This window comes from Morus notabilis, unplaced genomic scaffold (genome assembly GCF_000414095.1).
Source record: "Morus notabilis unplaced genomic scaffold, ASM41409v2 Scaffold1040, whole genome shotgun sequence".
Classification (NCBI taxonomy): Eukaryota; Viridiplantae; Streptophyta; class Magnoliopsida; order Rosales; family Moraceae; genus Morus; species Morus notabilis.
Window position 1 is genome coordinate 4342 of NW_010367203.1, and position 27894 is coordinate 32235.

Sequence of the window (27894 nt, forward strand, 5' to 3'; positions counted from 1 at the left end):
GTTGACTGTAAATTTAAAAAAAAACGATCAAAACACGACACGTAACACGAATTGCCACCCCTACGTAAAATAATATCCCAAGACTAAATCACAAGGAATTAAAGAGTAAGAAACTGGTAGATGGGTTGTGTTGCATTAAAAAAAGGAAAAAAAAAAATGTATGGAAATCTCACATCGTGGACCACACGTGATTCTTTACGTTTCTTTTGGACGATCGCAACACTTCTTCTTTTTCCCCTAACTGTGGTGAAATGGTGAAGGCCCATGCAAGAGTACGCGTGTGGGGGGTACTAATTAGAAGACTGAAATTACCTCCTCTATATTAAATATTAATGTACAAACATTCACGCAAACTTTTTTTTGGTTAAAAATTATACCTTTATCATTTCATACACTTTTTTTTTTTTAATGAAATTGTTGTACGTCTCAACCAGCAATGAGTTAACGTTAATTTATTTAACACTAAACTCATAAACATATATATAGCAAGTATGAAAAAGCATCTATACTAGGCAGCTCATTAATAGCAATTCGATAATGATTAATGATTGATATTGTAGAATTAACTCATTTTTTCAATGGTTATGGCGAGGGAGAAGAGTTTTAGCTTATCTTCATCTTCACCAAGTCAATTTGAGGCTTTAGGATTAAAGGCTAAAAGGCTTTTACATTAATTTTAACGACCAAAACAGTTCTTAAAATCAGGGTCTTGTAGAAATAACAGAATTCTTACTTATTAAAAAAAAAAATTGTGAGCAAGAATTATGTACCAATACTGTACGGTACGTAAATATTAAATCATGTTTATAGTTATACCAAATACATGTGGAAACCTGATAAAATTTGATCTAAACATACTGATACGGTCTGGTGGCATTGTGCTTACTCCCAAATGGTTTGACAAAAGGGTGGTCTTAAGTTCAAGTTCTGATTAGAAGCATTTGAGACTATTTTTAGACAATCGGCCCAATGATTGTTAGGTAGATTAAGCTGACGTGAATAATTTGTCTTTCAATGCAAGTAGTTATTACTTAACGTAGATATATCTTAACATGTTACCATATTGGGGTCACTATATAATCACATCTGAGGAGGTACTTACAACTAATCGCCTCACCCCCACATTTTCATTCAAAAAATATAAAATAAAATAATGACGATAAAAATGTTTTCATATCATATTAAAGAATTTTTCAGTACCGATAATCCCTATAACAGAAAATTATTGATATGTAACGCCTTTTAAAATTAAATATGTCTAATTATGTTAAATTATAAATTATTAGTGTGTTTAATTTAATTTTCTCAATTAATTAAATAACTTTAAATTATTTTCAGTATTTATAATTTTACCCTAAAATTTTTTAAAAATATACTTAATTTTAATGTATTTTCTTTTCTTTTCCCTATTTCTTTTCTCTTTTTTTCTTTTTCCTTTTTTCTTTCTTTTTCTTTTCTTTCCTTTTCTTTTTTTTCTTTTTCCCCTTCCCTTCCTTCCCGCTGTCACTCTCTCTCTCTTTCTTTCTTTCTTTTCTCTTCCACCGTATATCTCTCTCTCTCTCCTTCTTCCTTCGCCGCCGACCACCACTCTCTCTCTCCCTCTCTCGCTGGTTTCTCTCTCCCATGCTCTCTCTCTTTGGGGTTTTCTCTCTCTCTCTCTCTTGGAGTCCCTGCCGAAATAGAGAAGAAGAAAAAAAAAACGAGAGAAATGGAAAGAAACGAGCTTCAATCACTTTAAGGTAAATTTTTTTTGAAAATCCATACTTGAATTTGAGTTATTGATTTGAGAATTTATAATTTTGATTAAATTTAAATAATTTTGAGTTAGGGTTTAAATTTGAACAATTATTGTTAGAATTGAATTGAATTTGGGGGTTTTTTCAATTATTAGATTTGTTCAATTGATTGGAGACTGATTTTGATGATTTTTAGAGAATTTATTTTGAAATTGAACTTGAATTGCATATTTGACATTTTCTTTATTTATCTTGGCATGCTGTCGAAATTTCTTTAAAAACTTGTTTTTAAGCCGAAATTAAATGAGAAATCAAACCAATGAATTGGATTTCAATTTTTAAAGAACCATCAAACTGAATTATAAAGTCGTTTGTGAAACTTAGATTTAAGTCAAGGCACACTAATAGGAAACAATTAGACATGATTGAGCTTAATTCGTTTTAGGAATGAGAAATATATCTTAAGACATTACTTTTGTGATAAAGCTAGTGGAGAATATCGAATATTAAAGCTTTAAGGAAAGCGGAGGTTAGGGTGACGAAAAGTTAGCGACATGTTTGACATCCGAGAGGTAGGATATCCTTTTCATATTCTTGTTAGCTTGTTTTAAAGTGTTTTGACCGTTGTAAATGTTTTTAAAGATAAAAACACGTTTGATAAAGAAAAGTGTTTAAAGACAATAGCTTGATTATTGATATTGATCTTAAAATGAACTGATTTTAAGTTTTAATGAATATTTTCTTAAGATAAGATATATTGCGAACTGGTAAGCCCGCTGATGGCCTAGACAGGATATGGAGATCGTATCCTTGGGGGCAAAACTCGAAACCCGGATGGGCCACTACGGTGGTGATAAGGCCGTACTTTTAGTCATAAGTAATTTATCATTAAATTACTTGCTGGTTGCCTGTAAACTGAAACTTAAGTTTATTTACCTTTTAGAAAAATGTTGTTTAGTCCGATTGATTTCTTTCGGGCATGATTATTTCATTTTATATATTTACGTATTTATTCAGTTTTATAAACTTTATCCTACTGGACCTTTCGCTCATTTTTCCTATGTTTTAAATGTATTTAACCTCACCCAGGCGATGCAAGAAGTAACGTGGAATAGGTGAGGAACTCGGTTCTAGAAGAAAGGAAGCGGTGAAGTATTTTCATTCATTATCAAATTCAATTAAGGCATGTATTAACTATGGGTTGTAACCCTTAAATTCTACTAGACTGTGGTTGATATCAGTTATTTACTTTAATGTACTTATTTATGTATGCACAAGTGTAAACCCTGTGGATGTTGGAGGTTAATTTTTGATGTTGATCTTAGGGAGAAAGAGGAAAATAGGCCAAGACTTGAGATGAATTAAAATTAATAGGCCAATAGTTTACATAAGTTAATAAATAGGCCAAATTACGGTTTTTATCCATAACTTGTCTGGTTAAGAACCATAACTTAACAAGTTATTGTCCATAATTCACGGTTTTTGTCCATAACTTGTCTGGCTATGAACCATAGCTTGACAAGTTTGTCCATAACTTATCTGGTTATGAACCATAACTTGACAAGTAATGGCCTATTAATTTTTATAACTAAAAATTTGCCTATATACTTTTTTAAGCTTTTCATATTGGCATATTTTCTACTATTTCCGTTGATCTTAATAGTAACTGTAAAGTCCGCCTCACTTTTTCTTAAAAACTCAATTTCCTTAAAATAGTAGGGTTTGTTTGGAAACACCTGAATATTTCATATTTGAAATCAAATTTTGAACTGTTAATCATTTAATCACTTTCTTAATCAGGTTTAATTTCTAAACAAGTTTTCACGTCACTAACCTCTCTTTGGGGGCGTGTCATGATCTTTTTAGAGTGCATGGGTCTGACTTTTTCTCCTTACTATTGATTAATACTTTTAACTAACATACTTTTTTAAATAAAAATAATATTAATCAAGAGTAAGGGGTAAAAATCTAAAGTCATATACTTAAAGAGGTATTTGTACCTGTTTATTAAAAAAAAGAGGTATTTGTATATTGGGAAAATTTATTTTGGTACCCTCTGTTATATCAAAATTTGAGTTTGGTACCCTCTGTTTTTGAAAATTTCATGCCGGTACCATGACCTTTTAAAAAATCTTTTTTTGGTACATCGGAGCCATTTTTTAGACACGAAAAGACAAAATTATCCTTATTATAAAAATTCATCTAATAACCAAAATTTTGAAGAAAAATAATTTTAAAAATTGTTATACATGTAACTAAAAACATAAAATATTTCAATGAGTACTGTACATCGAGTACCACAAGAATTAGTTAAAAATAATATTCAAAACAACTTCAAGAGGGAAGAAAGGAAGAGCACCAAAAAAAAAAGGAAAAGCACGAATGAAAAATAAAATGCAAACGTTGGAATTTTGAAGAAAGAAATAGGTTCTTTTAATGAGTTTTTGGGTGTTTGATTACAGGTATAACAAATTTTAAAATCCTTTTTTTCTTTAAAATTTCAGTTAATAGATAAATTTTTACAATAAAAGTAATTTTATCTTTTTATGTCCTAAAAACTAACTTTAAGGTATCAAAAAAAAATTTTAAAAAAAATTGAGATACTGATATAAAATTTTTTAAAATAAAAAATATCAAACTCAAATTTCAATATAAAAAATGATATCAAAATGAAATTTGTTTGGGTCTCTTTATGACGGCCCACATTACCAATCCTTAGATACAAGTAAAGCCCAATAAGATAAGGACAAGTAAAGCCCTACGGTAAGCCTATTTATCTTGCTCTCTATCTCTCTGGTTTTTTTATTTTTTACTGGTAACTGAAATCAAATTTTTTTTACGTTAAATTTACGTGTAAAAGTTTAAAAATACGTAAATTTAACTGTTAAAAAAACTTTTAACATATCCACAAATATTTTTTTTTTCTTTTGAAAACGTCATTCATTAGTTGTAAGTCCCTAGCCACCGTAATCTCTTCCCCCATCGAGAATCGCCGGTCCTTCGAGAACAAACCAGAGTTTGATTGATTGATTCATAATCCGACACCAAAAATGTCGTCGTTTCTGCAGGGGCTTCTTGATCCGAAGAAGAGCCGGTTGGCCGCCGTGCACATGAAATCTCTCTCCAGACGCCTCCGCAACTACGGTCTGCTCATCTGAAAAGCCTAATTCCTCCTCTCTCTCTCCCCCCAATTCTTAATCCTGTGTACCTTAAAGCTTGATTTTTTATGCTAATAGTTTTGGGTTTCGATGAAATTAGGGCTCCGATACGACGATCTGTACGACCCCTACTACGATCTGGACGTGAAGGAGGCTCTGAATCGGCTTCCGAGGGAGATTGTGGACGCGCGCCATCAGCGTCTCAAGCGGGCCATGGACCTCTCCATGAAGCACCAGTACCTGGCCGAGGATCTTCAGGTTATCTCTTTTTTTTTTTTTTTTTTCTGTTTCTTATTATCCATTTCATTTCCCCCTTTTCAATTTCCACATTTCTAACTGTCATTTGATAATTTCTTAATTTCCCCTATCAAGTTTTGATCCAAAACATGTTTTTTTTTAGCATGTATTTTTTAGCTCACATAAAGCTTAGCTATACCGAATTCTCTGACATATATGTTTAATCCGATATGTTTGGAAATCACTGGTATAACTGAAAAGTTGACATTGGGGAGACAAATATATATATACATACAGCTCATGTAGAACATTTTGTCCCGATTATCTAGCTATGAACATGGGCTGCAACCGGTCCGATAAGAGTTGATAGTTTGCTGCATTGAGGGGCAAGTTCCCTCCTGGACACAGGTCCCATCTTTAATGTGGTCCATATTGCTGTCCTTCTCAGTTTTGTATTTGTCATTTTCAGGCTATGCAAACACCATTCAGGAGCTACCTTCAAGAAATGTTGGCTTTGGTAAGTACACCACCTATATAAGAATACGATTTGCTATAACGGTTACATTTTGTATTCGAAGCTTTGCTTATATGTTGCATTTTAAGTTTTTCTTTGTTTGAATGCTGTCTTTGTACTGAGAATAGAATGCACAAGCTGAAAGATGAACCTTTTGTAGATAACAGGAATATGTGAATAGAATTATTTAGCTGTTTCTTGGTCCAGTGAGAAATATTCATTAGTACTAAAACAACTACTACCGCTATCATATTATGAATAAAACATATGGAGCATAAACAATTGATGTTAAAGTAGAACTACTAGCCGCATTTTGGTTCAGCAAGAAAACATCTACGGGTAAACTATTACTATGGTTGTTTCTGTGAATATAACACGATATTGCAGTACAAACAAAATGGATGTTGAAGTAGAACTTTTAGCCAAGTTTTGGTCGAGTGAGAAATATTTACCAGGAAACTACTACTATGGTTGTTTTCTGTGAATATAACATGATATTGCATTTTTGGTTCAGCAAGAAATACCTAGCTTACCAGAAAAGTACTACTATGGTTGTTTCACAGTGAATAGAACAAGATATTGCAGTACAAAAAATGGGTGTCGAAAGTTGTTGAAGTTAATTAGAATGTGATGAATGTTTATCAAAAGAGGCTGTCAGGCTTGTAAGTTTGTATTGAATCTCCGCTAAAAATTCTTCTGTTTTGCAGGTGAAGCGTGAGAGAGCAGAACGGGAGGCTTTGGGAGCTTTGCCACTCTACCAGCGCAGCATTCCCTGAGCAACTTATTGCATATTGTAACTATTGTTAACTAGAGTGGATCTCTGAGCATAATTTTGTTTTTTTTTTTTTTTGCTGAACGATCTCTGAACATAGTTGCATTTGCATTTCCCATAGATGTTTCAATACAAGAAGTGGAGACTGTTCCTCTTCTAGAGGTTCTTGTCGTATTATTTGTCTTTCGGTGTCTGCAAGTGATTTTCTGGATGGTTGGCAGATACCGGTTGCCTTTATTTTGAATAATAATAATAATAATGAGGACCCAACTTTTCGGTTTATATGTTTTTCTTCAGTAATTTGATTGATTTACCGCTATTGGGAATTTTTTATTATGCCCTCTCTATTTATCCACTTGGCAAAGCTCGTGCTTGTTTAAATCTTCATCGCGTAAAACTTAAAAAATGGTGTGCAGTGCCTGATCACTTAAAATTTTTGGTGGTGTCGTCTTTAATTTAGTCTTTTAGTTGAATTGTTAACTAAATTTTGGTGGAATAGTTATAGGTTCTTGAACACTTGTATTCCCTGAATTTCTTGTAATTTATCATTTTCTCCCTTTGGTCCTCTGATGGACGAAAGGTTTCAATTTTCTTTTTTTCCCTTTCCCTTTTTGGTCTTGTAAGTCGTAACCCATTTGGACTTGTAAAACATTCTAAACCTCAAGCCGAAAGCTATTTATGTGATTCTTAATGCATTAATTGCTGCGTCATTGTGTGAGTGTCAACATGAAAAGATGAAATTGCATGTTTTTGAATTCTTACCTTCGCCCTCCAGTGCTGGGCCAGTAGTAACTTTAATCCCATTAGTAGTCATCTTATTGCTTGGAAAAGAAAAACAAGAACAAAAATGCCACTAATCTTCAATATGGGATTAAATTCAAATCACAAATGCGATAAGATGTTCAAACACTTTGTTTGGCTGTAAAAAAAGAATCATAGCCGTACCAGTCCTCCTCAAGGCTGTAGCTATAAATATATATATATATAAATTGTTTTTTTCTTTAATTTGTCACATAGGAGACAAAGTCTGGCCACTTGAAGATATGGTAGCTGAAAGTCTTTCCCTGTCATATTGTGTATGTTCATAATTCTCATATCTTATCTCCTCCCAAAACCAAACCAAATTTCACATCCACAAATTTCTCCCCCTCAATTATTCACAAAATTAAGAGTATGTCTCCATCACCCTCTCCATGTGCTGATTTTTCCTATATTTTTCGATGGTAACTACATCTGCCGTCCTTGATGTGAGTCCCCATGATTTGTTGGGGACTTGTCGTTGCTATTTTCTTCCCCCCTTTTAATTCACACTTTGAGAAAATAATTTACAAGAATTCCTCGGCATGGATTTTGCCCATATGTTTCTTGAGATTTTGCCTTATTTGTTTTTTTTCCCCCCTTTTGTGGCCAATGAGACACTTACAAATTTGGATTTCTTCTTTGCATTACTCTTGGAAGAAGATCAGCAGAAAGACTACAGTGAATAAACAGTAACTAGGATTCATCTGTGCTACTGTACTTATCAATCATTGGTAGCTGCTATTGATAAATTACCTTACAATGAGTGGTGACATTTTGAGGTTTTTATCCTTTTTTGTCAATAACTTCAAGCTAAAATAAAATAAAATAAAAGGTGAATTTATTATTTGGGATCAGATGGAATGAATTCTATTTGGTGGAAAGAATTTTGACAAAAAGGATAGGAACAAGTCTGTCAGCTTCATCAATATACAATACATTTTTGTGAATTGAGAGGGGTTTTGCAATAAATTTGCCTCATGAGAATTATATCAACTGTTGGACATTCCATGTGATACCATGAGCCCCATGCTTTAATGGGAAACTCTTCTTGCAATAATAAACCACCCTCCGCTTTGTCTTTTGGGTTACTCCCTTTAGAGAACTCCCATATTCCTCTCTTTTCACCGCTATTGACTACAGTCTATAATCTATTCCTCGGTTTTATTCTCTCTCTTTGTGCTTTTACATTTTGCTTTTTTTCCCCTTATTTGAATAAATTACATAATTTTTCTTTAAATTGCGTTACTTATCAATACGACATCCTTTGAATTTTAAAATGCGTCTTTTGTACCGTCTGATCTGTAGGACGTCCCGAAATCTGCTCCCTTCGTCAAAATTCATCTAATTTTTAGAGGACTAGAATTCATGTTTAGATTCTAAGACTTCTCTTAACTTACAAACTTAAGACATATGGTAGATTTGTCGTAATCTCTAATAAGGTTTCTGTATTCTCTTTCAAAGACATTAATTTGTTCCGTCGTAAAAGTGATTAATATTTGCCTTAAACCACATCAACATGGTAAGTTGCAACTTTAGGAGGATTTTCATCGACAGCCCATATGCTAAATATATTCCTTCTTTCTTTTTCTTACAACAACAACAACAAGAGTAATAATAAGGGAAAAAACAAAGAGAGAAAAAAATATGTACATCCTAAAATCTACCACCAGATCTAATTTAGGGACTCGGTGGGGCCTACTTTGGTTATAAAAAAAAAAAAAAAAATTGATCAGAGTGGAAAGCTACCACTCCTTTGAGAAACAGCCTTATTAACCATGAAGTGGTCTAATCATGCATGAAATCCTCTAGAAACAGTTTCATTAAATGCGAGCGACGTGGACAGTTCAGCCACCGTTCGATTTTGGGACAAACAACTGAAGTAGAGCACTCGGGTGGCTTGTCTCTTTCCATCGAACGTGCATGCGTCGGATATCAAACTGAACGAAGATTTCATTTCGCCCTCTTATTCCCACGCCGCTTCTCATATCCAATGCATGGAATAATATGGGTGTTAGATCCTCTTTAGATTTTGTAGTACTCGGTATTTTCCATTCTCATTTTTCCTCTTTTTTTGGGTGAATAATTTAATGGGATTTAATTTAAGTGAAAATACTCAGGTTGCAGGTTCAAGCGTAGTTTAAAAGTAATTTCGTTTCTAACTTAACTCTAAGATGAAGAGTTTGAATCTACTACTCCAGATTAAAAAATAAAAAAAAATAAAAATAGAAAGAGACTTGGTCACATAATTTTTTTTAGGGATGTCACATAATTGATTTCCACGTAGACATAAAATAAGAGAAAAACTTGTCATTAAGCCACGACCTTAGAAGTTTAGATGTTTGGTTCCAATTCATTTGTTAGTAATTTGTTCTAGCTAGGAAAGAAATCAAGGCATGTGAGGATGTCTTCGAAACGAGTGATGGTCATTATGCGCGATCTCTATCAGCTTTTTGCTTAAATTCGACCCTCAAAAACCTTAAAAATTCTAAATTCAAATCATGCAGAGCTTGTTCATTTGTATTTTTTGAGTTACAATGACTTAAAGTTCAGATTTTGATTTGAATTAAAGTGTATTTGAGTATAGTTTAAGTTGAGACTATAATTTGAGTTTGTGTTTAGATGTGCACATTTTGAGTTATGGTTTGAATTGAGAATCTATTTGAGTTTATATTTGGATGAGTCAAAACTTAAATTTGTATTTGGATAGTATTTTAATAAAAACTCAATAGTAATAGAAAATTTTAATAGGGTATATGGGTGGAGTTTTATAGAAAGCATAGAAAAAAAATCATCTTAATCGAAATTAAAACGAAAAAGTTATGGCGTTATTAAAAATAAAAAAAAATATTGTTCATTAACTTGAGTTTGAGTTTAGAAACTTGAGTTGAATGAGAAATTTGAACTCAGATTTTAGCCTTAAACTCAAGTTAAAACTCAAATTTTATAAAAGAATATGAACTTGAATAAAGTTATAACTTGGGTTCAAATTTTTTTGAGTTTGGGTGTAAATGAACTTAAATAAGGTTGCAATGTACTAATTTAGTTTGAGATGTAATTTTCATGAACTTTGATTATTTGCATGTTGGGATGTTGGGCAACTTGGACTTCCAATAATTCCCACAATACAAATAGATAGATATATATATATATATATAATATTGTGATATAAATGGTGTATCAAAGATGTTCAATAGATTATAACCGTTCAAAACAAATCCAATTTCACAGGAATTAAAGATTTTTTTCAGTGGCAAAAAAGAAAAAAGAAAAAAAAAAGCTACAAGCATTCGAAACCAAATTCAGTTTCACAAAAATTAACGAGTTTCCAATGGGGCCAAACCAGACAGAGAAAGATGACGCTTGACCAAATAAAAGTAACCTGGAATTTGTGACGTTTTTCCCAGAAATCATGTTTCTTTAGTGCAGTAGTGAAGTTGTCCTTTCTCTTAATTAGATGCTTTGTATTAATCTTATATGTCGTATTCAGTAACGCTGTCGTCAACCTCCCAACTCTATGCTATGCATTACGTGTGTATACTTAATAATAATATCAGAAGGACCCCATGTTGAAGAAAAAACTGCAGACACAGAGAGAATAGTATGTTATACTTTACATGGGATGAAATTAAGGCCGGCATTGGAAGCTAGGACCTTATTCATTTTGTATATTAAAATTTTTAATTTAAATTAAAATGTAAAATTTTTAAGAATTCTTAATTATAATAAAAAATAAATAAATATGATATTTTTAAAAAATTTTAACCGTAAAAATTTAAAATTTAAAATTTAAATCGATAAAATTAAGAGACGTGAAATTTAGAGAGTAGATTTTGTCCATGTCTAGGCCTGGCCATCTATCTAGCCGACTATTTCAGCTAGCTCCCCATTAGAAAGAAATATTTTATATTTTATATTTTATATATTTAGCGTAGGATGGTTCTTTTAATGAAAAAAAGACGGTATTATTATTATTATTTTTTTTTTTGTCAGCTCTCTTCGCTATAGGTGTAAAGTTGGCCTTTTTTTCGGCGATGGGAGTCCCAATGACCGTTTCATCTGCCACCGCAAGAATACATGAACTAAACTTCAAGATGACACTTTTGGACGATCAGCAAAGAAAACGACACTTTTGGACCCAATATTATTTCTCAGTTCTTCATTATTAATCTTCTTGGATCTTCAAAATGTGATTTTTCAATAGCAATATTCTATATTTTCTTGTTGCTGTCTACAACCCTTGAGCCTTTAACCTGGCAGCACATTTCAACCACCACGGCACATACAACCCTTGGACCCAATATATTTTATTGATTATCCAAAAATCTTATTTATTGGCTTACAACAATGTATCTCTTCATTTTGAACGGCCAAAGAAGAATACTTAATATATATATATATATATATAAAAGACTTATCATATAAAAAATGCTAACATGACTATTTTTGTAATTATTTTTTATTACTTTTTACATTTACTATATAATACGTAAATTTTATTAGCTCAATTTTTATTTAAATAATAATATAATATATATTATATTAATAAAATATTAATAATGAATATAAAAAATGATAAAAATAATAAAAAAATAATACTAATATTTCTCGAACAATTTTGTTGGTAATAGTGTGACGTGGAAAAAGAAAAATATTGGACCGAAGAGGAAAGAGAAAAGTCCAAAAACGGGAAAGGAACACGTGTCCCTTGGTATCCGGCCTAAGCTCGGGCATCCACATGCAGGGGATCGAAAGAAGATGAGGCTGACATTGAAAAGAGCCCACTTCAAGTGTTAGTCTCTTAAAAGCCTCACGGCCCACATGTTTCTGAATCCAGGAGACAGTCCAGAGAAAAGCCAGAATCATGGTGGTTCCTTAAATTTATTATTTTATTATTTTATTATTTTAGTATTTTTAAATAATTAGGTCGGCTGGGATTTTCAGCATCCCCCCTTGGGTGGGGTCCCTCCAAGACCAACCCTCGTGACATGTTTCTTCGAAAGTTTTTCACTCTCTTAGAAGAATATCTTACCTTTTTTTTAGTTTTTTGGTCTTGGCCATATTTTGATTTTTGCTTTTGGCATGTGGATGGATGGGATGCAAATTACAAAATAAATAGTTAGATTTCGTCAACATCAACATTTTGAACTGATTGATACGTTTCTATCAAACTAAACTCGCTATCTGTGCAATATCAATGTATCAATTCTTCCTTCATTTATTAAAAATTTGTCCCTAACCAAGCTTCCCCATCTTGACTTATCACGTTAAGTATTCAATTAATGGTACGGTGCATGTGATCGCAATGTCTAACGTCCAACTCCAACTTTTTAAACTAAGGTCTCGTTCATTTCGCGGATTCAAGTTTTTAATTTAAACTGAGATATGACATTTTCTGAAAATTTTTCACTGTAATAGAAAAAGTTAAATGTGACATTTTCTGAGAATTTTTTACTGTAGAAACCTAAAATTAAAAACTCGAATCGGTGAAATGAACGAGACCTAAAGCAACATAATCTAGAAAAAAACAAATAATGAGAAAACAACAAGTGTAAAAAGCCCATCTGTAATATTATATTTGAGTGATGATATTGTTATTTTATTAACCATGTATGTCTGGAGATGTAAAGTTGTAAACACTAAATACTAGTTTAGAGTCGTATCCATTCTTGTTCATGTTAGAATTATCTAGCTTTATATTAGGATTTATATTATATTTACATTAGAATAAGGATCATTTAAAATATTAGATTTAGATTTGGTTTCTGTTGATACCAGAATTTCTCACACACCGATAGCCCACTGGCGAAGTATTGTCCCCACTTGGGCCCGCCGTGACGGGTGGGGTTTTGTCCCTTCGTAAAAGGCGCCTCGTTGGGGTGAGGGGCCGGCACTCTCCCCGTAGGGCACTCTCCTAACCCCACCCCCATCGAGTTATTGTCTCCACTTATGCCCAATGGATTGCCCATGAGGGAGTTTTGTCTCCCTTAGGAGCGCCTCGCTGGGGTGAGGGGCCGGCACTCTCCCCGTGGGGCACTCTCCTGGCCCCACCCCCATCGAGGTATGAGAAATTATGGTATCAACAGTTGGTGACTCCACTGGGGACGTTTGGCCATGGCCTGCCTCCCCAGTCCCCCCGTCTCGGGGGGCACTGTTGTATGCCAAGAATCCCACATCGGTTGGAGACGGGGGTCTGGAGAGGTATAAGTCCCGAAGTGCCGACCCCTCCATCCAGCGAGGCGCCTTTTACGAAGAGACAAAACCCCACCCGTCACGGCGGGCCCAAGTGGGGACAATACTTCGCCGGTGGGCCATCGGTGTGTGAGAAATTCTAGTATCAACAGTCAGAATTTCTCACACACCGATGGCCCACCGGAGAAGTATTGTCCCCACTTGGGCCCGCCGTGACGGGTGGGGTTTTGTCCCTTCGTAAAAGGCGCCTTGTTGGGGTGAGGGGCCGGCACTCTCCCTGTGGGGCACTCTCCTGACCCCACCCCCATCGAGGTATTGTCTCCACTTATGCCGAATGGATTGCCCATGAGGGAGTTTTGTCTCCCTTAGGAGCGCCTCGCTGGGGTGAGGGGCCGGCACTCTCCCCGTGGGGCACTCTCCTGACCCCACCCCCATCGAGGTATGAGAAATTCTGGTATCAACAGTTGGCGACTCCACTGGGGACGTTTGGCCACGGCTTGCCTCCCCAGTCCCCCCGTCTCGGGGGGCACTGTTGTATGCCAAGAGTCCCACATCGGTTGGAGACGGGGGTCTAGAGAGGTATAAGTCCCGAAGTGCCGACCCCTCCATCCAGTGAGGCGCCTTTTACGAAGGGACAAAACCCCACCCGTCACGGCGGGCCCAAGTGGGGACAATACTTCGCCGGTGGGCCATCGGTGTGTGAGAAATTCTGGTATCAACAGTTTCGAAGTAGATTTAAATTTGCTTTCGATTTAGATTTGCTTTAAGATTTACATCTTATAAACAGGACATTTATGCTATGTTTATTTGAGAGAATTAAATAGCATCTTTCTGCAATTGCAATAAAGTTTAGCATTCCTTTTCTTTTTCTCTCCTTCTCTATTTTTTTTTTAAGAGATACACCACACATCAACTCATATTAGTCTATTTCCCAAGTTATGCACGTGCAATGGTCTTACTATTACCTATTTCCAGTATCATGTACTGTAAATAAATAAATTACCCTGGAAAGAAGGATGCGCTAGTTGTCCGATCGAAGGGAGTAATTGGATCCAAGCGTGTTGTTAGTGTACCCCTTGTAGTTAGCTCTTAGTAAGACGAATTACAAGATAAGATAGTTCTACGACTGTAATAAAAACCCTAGTATCTGTACCTAAGCTAGTTGTCCGATAGGAAAGGGTACTTCTATACGAATTCGAAGAAAAGTATGGCGATTTCTACGAGGCAGCTATAGACTATATAAAGTAAGGTAATGGCCCACTTGTAGCTGTAGTTGTTGGTTCGGAAACACGACGTCTGGTGGATCTGATCTATAGTTAGGGGGCAATACATACCAAAAGGTTCGAAGAAGGAACGCGCATAAGAGTCTATAACCAACCCACCCTTCTGTATAACCTATTCACATTAGTGAATAGGCTGGATGCATAAGGGAAGTCAACCTATTTCCCAAGTTATGCACGTGCAATGGTCTTACTATTACCTATTTCCAGTATCATGTACTGTAAATAAATAAATAGAGACTTAAAGAAAGTAGAAATAGCTAAGAATTTGGCAGGAAAATGACAAGTGTCCCTTTTTAAGACTGGTCCAGGGCCATATTTTTTTAGATTAATTTTAAAAATTCTCCTTAAATTATACCTCTTATAACAATTTATCCATCAATTTTTAAAACGTAACATGAAAACAATAAAATGTTAACAAAAATAGTACAGTTAGAAATGCCTAAAGGGACTAGAGGAGATGCCATTATACATAACAAAGGACAAGAATGTAAATAAAAATAACCAATAGGGCAAACAATACAGTTAGAAAAGCAAAAAAAAAAAAAAAAAAAAAAAGGAACCAAAAGGCATCACACATGGCTGAAGGAGATGCCTTTGTACACCACCACTTTGTATACTAGTTTGTCTCCAATGTGCGATGCACATGGAGAGTAATTCATGTATTAAGTTTTAATTATTGTGTCATTATTAAAAGCGTACAAAATCTGAATATAAAATCTAAAAAAAATAGAAAAAAATAGAGTTTTATCATTTCAACAACGGGCACCGCTACGAGAGGGCCTGGTATGAGGGTAAAAGGTAAGGGCTTGGAATGTACACTTTCAGAAATGGTGAAACGCAATCTGGCCACTGGTAGAATGGAGTTCTCGACATTTTGAGCACGCAAAATACAAAGGTAAGAAGCCAAAAAAAAAAAGGGTCAAAAGGACTAAAATGAATAAATAAATAAAGTTTAGTACAAAAGGGATAAAACCAAATAATTAAGTTTTAGGATAAAAAAAAGAGTGAAAAAGACCAAAATGAAGAACGACTTGAAGGGAAAAAAAAAAGGGCGTGGAATTGTTTTCCAAACAAAACGTGGTTGTTTTGGTTGAAAAACGAAAGCGAGGATCAAAATAGAAAGAAGGACTTGAAAAAATAAAGGAGGGAGGAGGACTTGTTTTTCTACCAAAACGGTTTTAGGGCAAAAATTAAAAAAGGGTAAAAAAAAGGGCTAAAATGACCAAAAAGGATTAAAATTAAAAAAACAAATAACTTTTAGGGTAAAAACAGAGAAAAATAAGAAGAAGAAAAAGGAAATTTCAATACAATGAAAAGAAAGGGTCAAAAAGGACTTAAATGAAGAAATAAATGAATTTTAGGGTAAAAAGAACAAAAATAAAAAATTTTAAAATTTCAGGGTAAAAATAAAATAAACGGATAAAAAGAGCCAAAATGAAGAAATAAATCAGCTTTAGAGCAAAAATAACCAAAACAAAAAATAAAATAAAATTTTAGGACAAACATAAAAAAGGGAAAAATGACTAAAATAAAAAATAAATAAGTTTTAGGATAAAAACAAAAAAAGAAAAAAAGGACTTGAAAGAAAAAGGGGGAGGGGGGCAATTGTAAAACGTCCAAAAAATGAATAAAATGAAGAAATAAATGAGTTTTAGGGTAAAAACAACTAAAACGAAAAAAAAAAAATTTCAAGACAAAAAATAAAAAAAGGATAAAACGGGTCAAAATGAAGAAATAAATAAATTTTAAGGTAAAAATAACCAAAATAAAAAATAAAATAAAATTTTAGGATAAAAATAGGAAAATAGTAAAAAATGACTAAAATGAAAAAATAAATAAGATTTAAGGTAAAAAAACAAAAATAAAATAGAAAGAAGGACTTGAAAAAATAAAAGAGGGAGGAGAAGTTGTTTTTCTACCAAAACGGTTTTGGTCGAAAAACGGGAGTGGTGTTTGCCACTTCTATTTATGTTTATAGATTTATAGATTTAGGTAGTATAAGCCTCTAAAAGTTTGGTGGTAAAAAAGAAAAAAAAAAGAGAGAGATAAAAAAAATGGAGAGGAAAAACAAAAGGAAATGGAATTAGAAACATGTTAGAATGCTTAACAGAGCAGTAATATTGGTGCTCGCAGCACATGATCAACTTAAATAGCGATTTGGCCTTTATACATGACTGTGGTTCTATATGCCTCAGATATTAATTTGGGCATGCAACACGTATTGACATGTTAACACTTACGACTTAAAATGTATAGCTTATTGCTTATAAAATCATTATGCGTCTGTTTCAGAACAAATCATACACCACAAACAAAAAGATCTTGCCGAATCACGATTATAGCAGAACCAAAAACGGAGAGCTAGAAATGTTCAAGGATTACAAGGACAAAGGCTAAATACTTTATAGCAACTAAAAAAAAAAAGTTAATTAAGAAGAAAATAGATTTGTATCCACTAGTTTACATAATCTTACTTTGTTTTTATTTTAAGAAAAGAAATACTAGAAATGTAGTGACTAAAATATCCAACTCAAAGAAAATAATGATTAGGATCATAACAAATTCTAATTGAATTCTGGCGTTTGATAGAGGGATTCGTTCCCTGATTCGAATCATGATTCGTGGTTCGTTATAGTATTTTCTTTCACAAAAAATACACGTAAATCAAAAATGATTTGAATCACATAATTTGAATTCTCTAACCAAACGAAGTAACTTAAGCTGAAATCTGATTTGAAAGTTGAAACCCACGTTACTATTATTTCAGAGCTACAGAAGTAAATGACAATAATACAAAATTTAAAGCCTAATTTGGCGCAAATTTCTCTGTCACTGCACGTGGTTTGATTTATTAGTAGAATACTTGGAAACTAAACCATCTAACTGATTAGCTTATTTCATAATTGAACCTATATAATTAAACGTATTCTTATTAAGTGAAGTCTCCGACATGTTTCAGTGGATTGACCCAACAGTTTTTAGATTCTAATGTCCTTTTAGTAAACTGAAATTAACGTTAATAATAATATAATCACGTGCCTTGATCCGACAAAGAGTGTCTTGATCTAAGGTCGCTGTGGTCACCGAGACAAAAACATTCCAATCACTACCTGATAGTTTTAACTCTAATGAGAAATTTAAACGTGGCAATGAAATGACAAAACTGCCCTCTAACGACATCTAGTAAAAGTTGAGCCTTTGGTGTTCGTGACCGGGCATGCTACGACCCAAATCAGCTTAGGGGATTGAAACCACGTGATATCGAACAGCTTTTGTCTTCAATCCGTAAAGAGCCAAAAGATGACGATCAGATTCGGGGGTTCAAATTTAGGTCGGTTGCCGCAGAAGACATAGGGGTAAAATGGTCATTGTCTAGGAATCAGCAATTCAGAAAGTGGCAAGTCTTGATATTTCTCTTCAAATCAGAGGGCTTTGTGTTAGCTGGGCATGCATATAAGCCCATCCTCGCCTCCATTCTCCTCTATGCATTATTCCATCTCTCACCTCTCTCTCTCCCTCCCTCCCTCCTAAATTTGCAGCAAAAATCAAGTCTTTCACCATGAAACGTTTCGCCTTATTGTCGGTACTATTGTTAGCCACCTGCCACTTCTCCTTCTGTGTTAAAGATGGTAAGCCACTCATAACATGAATACATATCCTTACATAATAAAGCGTCGAGTAGCGTAGTTACAGACACAACTTAGCGGTAGATTATAGTTTGAATTCAAATTTTCTCCTACTTAAGAGGAAAAAAAGAAAAAAAAAAGAAAAAAAAAAAAGAAGATCATCCGCTTAGCTTCAGACTTTGCCTTTTCTTTTCAAGCAAGCTTTGGTTAGAAATGAACATTTATGTAGAATTCGAATTTCCCAAGGATGGTTTTGTCATTTCAACCCCATCTAGTCTAGTTTAAATGGATAAACTTGGCTGCAAGAGGAGAGTAGTAATATAATGTCACCACATCAGTATGCTTGTTTTTGGTGTGGCCGCCTAAGCCAACGGCCTTGATTCGTAGTAGTAGAGATTTGAACGGCCGTGATTAAACTTTGCTTCTAGGCCTGCACTTCTTCTGCTCACTCTTTACAGCTTTACAGAGTCGCACTGAAATCCCACATGGGATCGTAAATAGTCACCAATAGGCAATAAAAGCATTTGAAACAAAAAAAAGAAAAAGAACGTCGTCAGCAATTTCTCTAACTGGTGGCATCAGGATTCATGATCACATAATTAAGTTTTTTTTTTTTTTTTTTGCTAAATGATCACATAATTAAGTGATTCAACTTAATCAACTTAATTAAATCACATAATTAAGTTGAATTCTTCTAAAAAAATAAAAATAAATGAAAACTTAATATGATGCATCCAATATTGCAGGGCTATTAGAGAATGGGAACTTCGAGCTGGCCCCAAAGGCGTCGGATCTGAACGGCACGGAAGTTAAAGGGCGTTACGCAATTCCAGAATGGGAAATCTCGGGATTCGTGGAGTACATAAAGGCAGGGCAGAAGCAAGGCGACATGTTGCTGGTGGTGCCGGAAGGAGCCTGCGCCGTGAGGCTGGGCAACGAGGCGTCGATCAAGCAGAGGCTGAACGTGACAAAGGGCATGTTCTACGCCCTCACGTTCTGCGCTGCCCGCACATGCGCCCAGGAGGAGCGCCTCAACGTGTCCGTTCCGCCCGACTCGGGCCTGCTCCCCATACAGACGCTCTACGGCAGCAACGGCTGGGACTGCTACTCCTGGGCGTTCCTCGCCCCGCTTTCGCTGGTCGAGATCATCATCCACAACCCCGGTGTTGAGGAAGACCCCGCTTGCGGCCCCCTCATCGACTCCATCGCCATTAAGGAACTCGTTAATCCTAAACCAACCAGCGGTATGTATTTCTTTCTTCTTGCTAAATATGATTACATGTGAAACGACACTGATTTGAGTTTAAAATTTAAATTTTACTACAATAAAAAATTATCACATAAAATTACGTAGTAAACTAAACGGACAATAAATGATTTGTGTGTGTATAAGAGTTGATATGTGATAATAGATTAGCCCTAAACTAATTAGCGGTACAATAAATTTGTATGATTTATATATTTTAGAACTGACATGTGAACACGTGATTGGCAAAATATGTACCTTTATAACTTAGGGGTCTTTTGTTTTCATTGAGTGCGATGTCTTCTTCATCCAGTTACTCATTTGCCTAGCCATTTAGGTACTTTGAGGTTTTGAGGGAAATTGAATTTATTCAATTTAAGAATAGTCTATTTTTCTTTTTGTTAGAAAGGAAGAATAGTCTATTCTTCAATTACATAGGAAACCAAACAAGTAAAAAAGTAGGAGGGTCCCCTCACCCCTGGTTTGGACCACACGACCACACGACCACACCCCCTTTTTTAAGCCGTAAGTTTTACCATTTTTAAAGGCCAGGATGTACGAGTACTTATTTCTTCACCAGTAAATGAGTGCAAATGTGTGGAAAAAAGTTGGTCCCAGTAAACAGTAGGTACTCAACAGTGAACACAGATCGCCCAAGGTTTTGTTACATCTGATAATGGCTCAAAACTACCCTGTCTAGTTAACAAACTTTACTGAATCATACACACATCAGATGATGAAAACATACAAATCAATAATTTTCGTCTCGTCTCCACTAGGCTCAATGAAAGCGCTGAATTTGGTATATGCAAAGCTGTCAGTACTCTATAATATTTCAAAATCTCATGTTCTGTAGATTAGAAAGACCTTAGTTAATGAACCTCATTGCAAATTGCTAAAACTCAGGCCCCATTGTCCCCGACACAAATCCAATCTTTTTTCACCAAATTAATAACGTGGGGCTGCGGATTCTCATCACTATCAACACTTGGAAACATTAAACAATTACATTACTCTTATTATCGAGTGGGGTGACGTAGCGGTAATGAATTATCATGATAAAAAATTCTGAGCGGTACTCAATCCTTCTTAGACCTTTTTTTTATTTAAAAAATGTATATATTTATCTTTATCTATTTTCATGCATTAAAATAATTCCCAATCATTCCATCTTGTGTAGAGAACTTAATAAGGAATCCCAGCTTCGAATACGGTCCATACGTGTTCAACACCACCACAGGCGTCCTAATCCCTCCAAACATTGAAGACGACCACTCTCCACTCCCTTACTGGATGGTGGAGTCCCTCAAGGCCGTCAAGTACATCGACTCGGACCACTTCTCGGTGCCCCATGGCAAGCGAGCGGTCGAGCTCGTCGCGGGGAAGGAGAGTGCCATCGCACAGGTGGTCCGGACTATTGTTGGCAAGACCTACAGGCTCACATTCTCCGTTGGCGACGCCAGCAACTCCTGCGAAGGGTCCATGATCGTGGAGGCATTCGCGGGGCGCGCCACCGTGAAAGTGCCGTACGAGTCCAAAGGCAAAGGAGGATTCAAGCGTGGAGTGCTCACTTTCGTCGCCACCGAGACGAGGACGAGGATCATGTTCCTTAGCACGTTTTACTCCATGAGGAGCGATGATTTCTCGTCCCTTTGTGGTCCGGTTCTTGACGACATCAAGTTGTTGAGCGTTCGCAAACCAAAGTGAGAAAAAAGCGCAAATTAAAAAGATAAGAGATGTATCTTTATATGTATGATGATGTGGTGATCAATACCTTAATTTGGTCTCGGATTATATGTGATATGATCACGAGTTGGAATACTTTTTCTTTGTGTTTCGTAATAGAAGCCGAGGGAAAATTTTAATTAGTGTGTTTTTTTTTAGACTAAGATGGGGAAATAAGCGTATTATATGTTATATGATGTATACTGGGTGGGGGAGGAATGAGGATAATGTATGATAGTTTTGATTTTGTTGGAGTGGTCACTTTTGTGTAATTCCAACGATTTGAGTTATGAAGTGGATGTTATTAGTGACTTCCACAGTGGAATGAGCCATTTTATCAACTCGCACTTGGCTTATATGGTGTTTTCTCGGTTGTGGTTTTGAGTACCAAAATGCCATAATAAATGTCACGTCTTTAAGTTTCAACCTTCGTAATGAGTCAATCCCTCTAGTGCGGAAAGAACCTCGGTGAGCCATTGCAACAACAATGCATCACGACATCAAACTCTGATTGATTCACAAATAATAGTAGTAAAAACTCCAACTTGATTAACTTAAAACACATTCTCCGTGTTTTGTTGTTTGATTAGTCATATATGAGATGTATTTTTATATGTATGATGATGTGGTGATCAATACCTTAATTTGGTCTCGGATTATATGTTATATGATCACGAGTTGGAATACTTTTTCTTTGTGTTTCGTAATAGAAGCCGAGGGAAAATTTTAATTAGTGTGTGTTTTTTTTTAGACTAAGATGGGGAAATAAGCGTATTATATGTTATATGATGTATACTGGGTGGGGGAGGAATGAGGATAATGTATGATAGTTTTGATTTTGTTGGAGTGGTCACTTTTGTGTAATTCCAACGATTTGAGTTATGAAGTGGATGTTATTAGTGACTTTCACAGTGGAATGAGCCATTTTATCAACTCGCACTTGGCTTATATGGTGTTTTCTCGGTTGTGGTTTTGAGTACCAAAATGCCATAATAAATGTCACGTCTTTAAGTTTCAACCTTCGTAATGAGTCAATCCCTCTTGTGCGGAAAGAACCTCGGTGAGCCATTGCAACAACAATGCATCACGACATCAAACTCTTATTGATTCACAAATAATAGTAGTAAAAACTCCAACTTGATTAACTTAAAACACATTCTCCGTGTTTTGTTGTTTGATTAGTCATATATATATATATATATATTATACTCAAGGTGCCCCAAAAGAAGGTAATTACAAATAATTAAAAAAAAAGATTTTTTTTGGTGAAACACCACTAAGTGCTCTACGGTGGAACAATATTTTCTTTACTGTTAGATTACTTTTTCAACAGTCAAATCTACAACAAGAGTAATCCTGTACGACGCGTTATAAATTTTTTATACGAATCTACGCATATCTGACCGTTAAAAGCCTACTAAATATTAATGACATTCTTAACAATTTCTCAAAGTTTAAGTCATTTAAGAATATTTTTCAAAGAAAAAATAAAAAATACCACTTAAGATGGTAAAAAGTATTCTTTATGCTACTTCACTTAAAAATAAGTAATTGTCATTCAATTATTAAAGAGAAAATAAATACGATAATACCCAATTATTTAGAATAATATAAATAATAGATATGCACAAAATTATGACAATTATATATTTTTATATTTTTATTAATTTAATAAAAATATATTTTTACTATGCCATTTTAATGACATAAATATTAATTAATACTACTATACTACCTACTCTATTTAAAAAAATAAAAAATATATATTTAAGAGTGCATGAGTCTAAATTTTATCCCTTATTCTTGATAAATATTTTTTTATTAGTATAATTATTAAACTAAAAAAATTATAAATTAAGAATAAAAAATAAAGATATTAATTTATTCACTTTTAAAAGAATATTTATCAAGATTCCTCCTACTATTTTGAGTGGTATTTTTAGTTTTTGTTGTTGTTGAAGTAGCGGCGGCAATGTTGTACCATCGCGCTCCGGATCTCAAATATGTGACGGAGCGACCGTCACAAGCGAGGATGAGCCCATTGCTATCAGCCCATTAAATTCTCAAAGGCCCAAACAAGCCCGAAATTAAACGAGAAAATTACAACATTTATCCTTAAAAGTAATATAGACTTTTACCGTAAATATCCAGTAATTATTTAACTAAAAAAATTATGAATTAAAAATAAAAAATAAGAATCATGATTGTCAAGATTACCCTAATTAAATTCACCCGTTACAACACATCTGACAAAGAAGCCACGTGGAAGTAAAAAAAGCAATCTTGCAGATCAATCGGACGGTTTAAAGAGCTGCGTCCGTTTGAAGCGAAGTGAAAAAAACACTAGGGTCTCAGCGTCTCTCAAGGCGCTCCTCGTATATAAACCCACCACAAATTCTGAAATCCTTCCCTCTCACACTCTCATTTGTTCTCTGCGCCACTCCAACCCTCGAAGCAAATTCAAATATGGTAAATCTTCTATCGCATTTTCTTCCAAACTTTTGCGTTTTCTTTCTTCGATCTTCGTCTTTCCTTTTGTTTGGTTGCTGAGAAAGCTGATTCTTGTTTGTGCATTTCGATTTTTCTTTTGAAAACTTTCAGGCTTTGCCAAACCAGCAGACCGTCGATTATCCTAGCTTCAAGCTTGTAATCGTTGGCGATGGTGGAACAGGTAATTTTCCTCTCCGAAAGTTTGTTTTCTGCCATGATCTGTTGGTTTTCGTTTGAATTTAGGATGATAAGAGCTTTTTTTTTTTTCCCTTTCAAGTGAATCTCTGCATTTTTTTTAAGGTAAATGAACAACTGGTGATTCGATTCTTCTTAGATTTGGAGTTTTGATTTGTGTTTTATGCTTTTTGTGCATGTTGTTTGGCCAAACGAGTTCCACTGAACAGCATTTTTAGTTGCCTTTGAATTTGTCTTTGACCTGAAATCCAAAATAATCATTTCAAATCTTTGAATTCAATTATATTTGCAGTCTGATCTAGTGGGAAACATATTCTTTTTTGTTCCTTTTGTTGTCTGTTGATCTGAATGATTTTTGTTCTGAGCCGTGTTTCTGTATTCTTGTTAGATATACGGATTTCAGTGATACATTATTTTCTTCTGAATTATTCTCTTTTCCTCATTGAAAGTGTTTGGAGTGATGCAGGGAAAACAACTTTTGTGAAAAGGCATCTTACTGGCGAGTTCGAGAAAAAATATGAACGTGAGTGCCTCGCAAGAATTTCTTGTGGCTTTGTACTTCTACATTGTTTACTTAGCAACAATAAAGGTTTTCTTTCTTGTTCTAAAGGCATATTGTTCCTGTTGCCTTTAAGAGGCAAGAAAGAGTGGCAATGATAATGAAAAAAATGTTTTTGTTTTTCCGTTTTTCTTATGGAGTTTTGGTGGTTTATAGATTTCATTTGTGCCATGTTTATATGTACAGCAACTATCGGTGTGGAGGTTCATCCGTTGGACTTTTTCACCAACTGTGGGAAAATTCGCTTCTATTGCTGGGATACAGCTGGTCAAGAGAAGTTTGGTGGTCTTAGAGATGGATACTAGTGAGTATTTTTTTTGTAGGATTTTTGAAAATACATTAGTTTTTCCACTTTGCCTCTGATTTCATTCTTTGGTAGCTTGTTTTGTACTTATCAGTTATCGTTTTATTTATTTATGGACTTACAGATTTTTCTGCTTTTGTAAGACATAGAGATGTTGATGTATGTGCTGGTTGATATGTTTTGCCATATCCAATTTGCGAAGAATACTTGTTTTGTCTAATTTTATGCCCTCTTTTTTTGTGTGCAGCATTCACGGGCAATGTGCAATTATCATGTTTGATGTTACTGCCCGTTTGACATACAAGAATGTTCCAACATGGCACCGTGATCTTTGCAGGTAGAATAATATACCAGTCATCTTTTGTCGTTCGGTGATGGTTTTGTTTTATTGATTTTCCTTGATTACGTCAATCTCATGGTTCTGTGGTATGAACTTTTGCAGGGTCTGTGAAAACATTCCAATTGTTCTTTGTGGAAATAAGGTTGACGTGAAGAACAGGCAGGTTAAGGCCAAGCAGGTCACTTTCCACAGGAAGAAGAATCTCCAATACTATGAGATATCAGCAAAGAGCAATTACAACTTCGAAAAGCCTTTCCTTTACCTTGCCCGAAAACTTGCCGGGTAGAGACACCGGTTTCGATTAGAATACTTGTTTAGGCTGTGAAGCATATTTTCGATCTATTAACTTGAGGTGTTTCTTGTTTTAGGGATCCAAATCTGCATTTTGTGGAATCACCTGCACTTGCTCCTCCGGAAGTGCAAATTGACCTGGCTGAGCAACAGAAGTAATCTTTTCTCCCTCTGCTTTTCCATTCTTCATTTCTTTTTGGCCTACTAATGTTACAATGCATTTTGTGTTCATGATGTTACAGGCATGAGGCTGAGCTTCTTCAAGCTGCTAATCAACCCCTCCCAGACGATGATGACGATGCATTCGATTAGAGGATGGCGCTACCCATTGTTTGGTTGAGAGTTTACTATCAGGATTTTGTGTCCTGTAACCATTTTTTTAGATATGGTGGTTTTGGTGTTTGTTAACGATGCATGAGTTTTCCTGGTTGTATTCAATTTGAGGTTGTGGGGTTCTATTGCTTTTGATATGTAAGATTCTATGTTTAATTATCTATATCAGCTCTTGCCTTCTCCGTTATCCAGTCATTATCTGCTTGATACGCACATCGTTGTGCTCTTGATTAAAATCCCCTGGAGTTGAGCTTTTCATTATAATCCGCGATTAAAAAAAGTGTGCTCGTAACGGAAAATAAAGGGAAAATACCAAAAACGTCCGCTGCCTTTTGTTAACATATGGTTTTTGTTTTTATTATACAAATGTTCAAAACACCTTTTGCGTTTTTAAAACCATATAAAAAACACCGCTCAAAGTATTTTTTCTAAAATGTCATTATCATCCTTCTCAAACTATATTAAAGGTATGTATGGTTTGTGAATTCTCAAGCTTTGAACCATGGTTTAGGTTCAAGTTAGTGTTTGTTTGTAAAATTAAAAAGTGGTTTGAACTCTGTTCAATAAAACTAGTGTTTGTTAAAAATAAATTTGAGTTTTAAATTCTAATGTGATGTTTAAATCATGTTTTAAATCCTAAAAAAATAAAACTTATGTTTTTTTTAATGCTAATATATTAATCGTTCTTTATTTTTGTTATAATTATTTATTATTTATTATTTATTATTATTATTAATTAGGTTTCATTAAACTTAATTGTTTGATTTTTGTATTTAAATTTGAGTATTCATTATGTTATTTTTCTTATTTTGTTGATTTATTAAATTTTTTTTCCTTTCATTATGCCAGGTTATAAACGTTTTTATATGCATGACAATCAAAGTTATTGTAAATAACATAATGAGTAGGCATTTTCAGATTCAAGATGTTCTGAATAAGGATTGTTTGGGCATTTGTATAATAAGGGAGGCGAAAGTGGTATTTTAACAAACTTTTTGTGTATTATCCAAAAAAAAAAAAAAAAAAAAAAAACTGATTAACTTGTAAAAGAGGTCCGAGTAGGTAGTAACAAGTTGATTGATGTTATTTTAAAATTTAATGCTAATATGATCTCAAATTCTGATAATTATACGAATACTCCTATTTTTCACATTGATTGTTTTAAAATTAAGAAGTTTCTTCTTGGATTATATTTATAAATGTTCCTAAAGTGTGTATAAGCCTCTTAATTTTTTAAAATAGTTTAAAACATCTCTTAATATATACAAAATAGTTCAAATAACTCCTTCCGTCTTATCTCTGTTAATTATTTTAACAGATCAACTGTGCTAATTATTTTAATGGATAAACTGACGTGGCATTAATAATTTTGAGTCACTTTTGTTTCTTTCTCAATAGTTTATATTCTTTATTATTATTTTTAATACTTAAATCACTTTTACAAGTTTAATTAGAATTTAATGCTTTTAGTTAATGGTTAATGACGTGCCACTTATAGACTGAAGTGAATAGAGGAGGCTATTTCATCTGTTTTTTATATATTAAGAGATGTTTTAAATTATTTTAAAAAATTAAAGAACATTTTGGCACGTAATACATAATTCAAAAGGTATTTATGAAAATAATCTTTTCTACTTCTAATAAAGAAAATAATGTTACCGAAATTTATTTTCTCTTTAACTGGTGGTTCAAAAATATCCTTGAAAGCTAGTATTTGTAGTTAAATAATTAAGACCTTTTTTCCTAAATAACAAACTTCTCTCATTCTTTTAGTAGAAAAAAAAAAAAAAAAAACTCTCATTCTTAGGTATTATGAATAATTAAGACTTTTTTTATTTTACCGATTTAAATTTTCAGTTTTAAGTTTCTATAATTAAAAATTTTAAAAAAAATCATATTTAACTTTTTCTACTACAGTTAAATTTTTTTTTTTTTTAAAAAAAAAACCTACCTTCCTTCAAATTTGCCGAATTTTCTGCACTATTTTGTTAGTTCTTTCTCCTTTCTTTTCCTCGTTCCGTCGCCCATTCGTTTTCCTAAACATGAAAATTGCCTTTTTTTTAAATTTTTTTATTTCTCCCTATCTTCATAGGGT

The 27894-nt window shown here is 34.2% G+C and overlaps 3 protein-coding genes and 1 long non-coding RNA gene across 4 annotated transcripts; all 4 read left to right on the forward strand.

The window, feature by feature from the left end:
- The first annotated feature begins 1672 nt into the window (after nt 1–1672).
- LOC112094265 lies at nt 1673–3071 on the forward strand. Its single transcript, XR_002903450.1, has 3 exons — nt 1673–1739; nt 2223–2308; nt 2826–3071. It is a non-coding gene; the product is annotated as an uncharacterized LOC112094265 (long non-coding RNA).
- Nucleotides 3072–4650: 1579 nt separating this feature from the next.
- On the forward strand, nt 4651–6699 carry LOC21389069 (cytochrome b-c1 complex subunit 7). Its single transcript, XM_010112037.2, has 4 exons — nt 4651–4880; nt 4995–5152; nt 5601–5648; nt 6353–6699. Exons 1-4 carry the CDS (start codon nt 4787–4789, stop codon nt 6419–6421), a joined length of 369 nt encoding a protein of 122 aa, XP_010110339.1. The 5' UTR covers nt 4651–4786; the 3' UTR covers nt 6422–6699.
- Nucleotides 6700–18168: 11469 nt separating this feature from the next.
- On the forward strand, nt 18169–21606 carry LOC112094266. Its single transcript, XM_024174742.1, has 3 exons — nt 18169–18319; nt 19063–19560; nt 20743–21606. Exons 1-3 carry the CDS (start codon nt 18250–18252, stop codon nt 21267–21269), a joined length of 1095 nt encoding a protein of 364 aa, XP_024030510.1. The 5' UTR covers nt 18169–18249; the 3' UTR covers nt 21270–21606.
- Nucleotides 21607–23640: 2034 nt separating this feature from the next.
- On the forward strand, nt 23641–25986 carry LOC21389070 (GTP-binding nuclear protein Ran1A). Its single transcript, XM_024174738.1, has 8 exons — nt 23641–23756; nt 23889–23958; nt 24439–24495; nt 24718–24835; nt 25083–25172; nt 25278–25457; nt 25544–25621; nt 25709–25986. Exons 1-8 carry the CDS (start codon nt 23754–23756, stop codon nt 25776–25778), a joined length of 666 nt encoding a protein of 221 aa, XP_024030506.1. The 5' UTR covers nt 23641–23753; the 3' UTR covers nt 25779–25986.
- Nucleotides 25987–27894: the final 1908 nt, after the last annotated feature.

What these genes read in the sequence shown, in the direction of transcription:
- LOC21389069 (XM_010112037.2), top strand. Translation starts at nt 4,787, where the DNA reads ATGTCGTCGTTTCTGCAGGGGCTTCTTGATCCGAAGAAGAGCCGGTTG. An exon ending in ACCTGGCCGAGGATCTTCAG is followed by an intron (nt 5,153 to 5,600) that starts GTTATCTCTTTT and finishes TGTCATTTTCAG; the next exon opens with GCTATGCAAACACCATTCAG. An exon ending in TTCAAGAAATGTTGGCTTTG is followed by an intron (nt 5,649 to 6,352) that starts GTAAGTACACCA and finishes TCTGTTTTGCAG; the next exon opens with GTGAAGCGTGAGAGAGCAGA.
- LOC112094266 (XM_024174742.1), top strand. Translation starts at nt 18,250, where the DNA reads ATGAAACGTTTCGCCTTATTGTCGGTACTATTGTTAGCCACCTGCCAC. An exon ending in CTCCTTCTGTGTTAAAGATG is followed by an intron (nt 18,320 to 19,062) that starts GTAAGCCACTCA and finishes CCAATATTGCAG; the next exon opens with GGCTATTAGAGAATGGGAAC. An exon ending in TAATCCTAAACCAACCAGCG is followed by an intron (nt 19,561 to 20,742) that starts GTATGTATTTCT and finishes CATCTTGTGTAG; the next exon opens with AGAACTTAATAAGGAATCCC.
- LOC21389070 (XM_024174738.1), top strand. An exon ending in GGTCTTAGAGATGGATACTA is followed by an intron (nt 24,836 to 25,082) that starts GTGAGTATTTTT and finishes TTTTGTGTGCAG; the next exon opens with CATTCACGGGCAATGTGCAA. An exon ending in GACCTGGCTGAGCAACAGAA is followed by an intron (nt 25,622 to 25,708) that starts GTAATCTTTTCT and finishes ATGATGTTACAG; the next exon opens with GCATGAGGCTGAGCTTCTTC.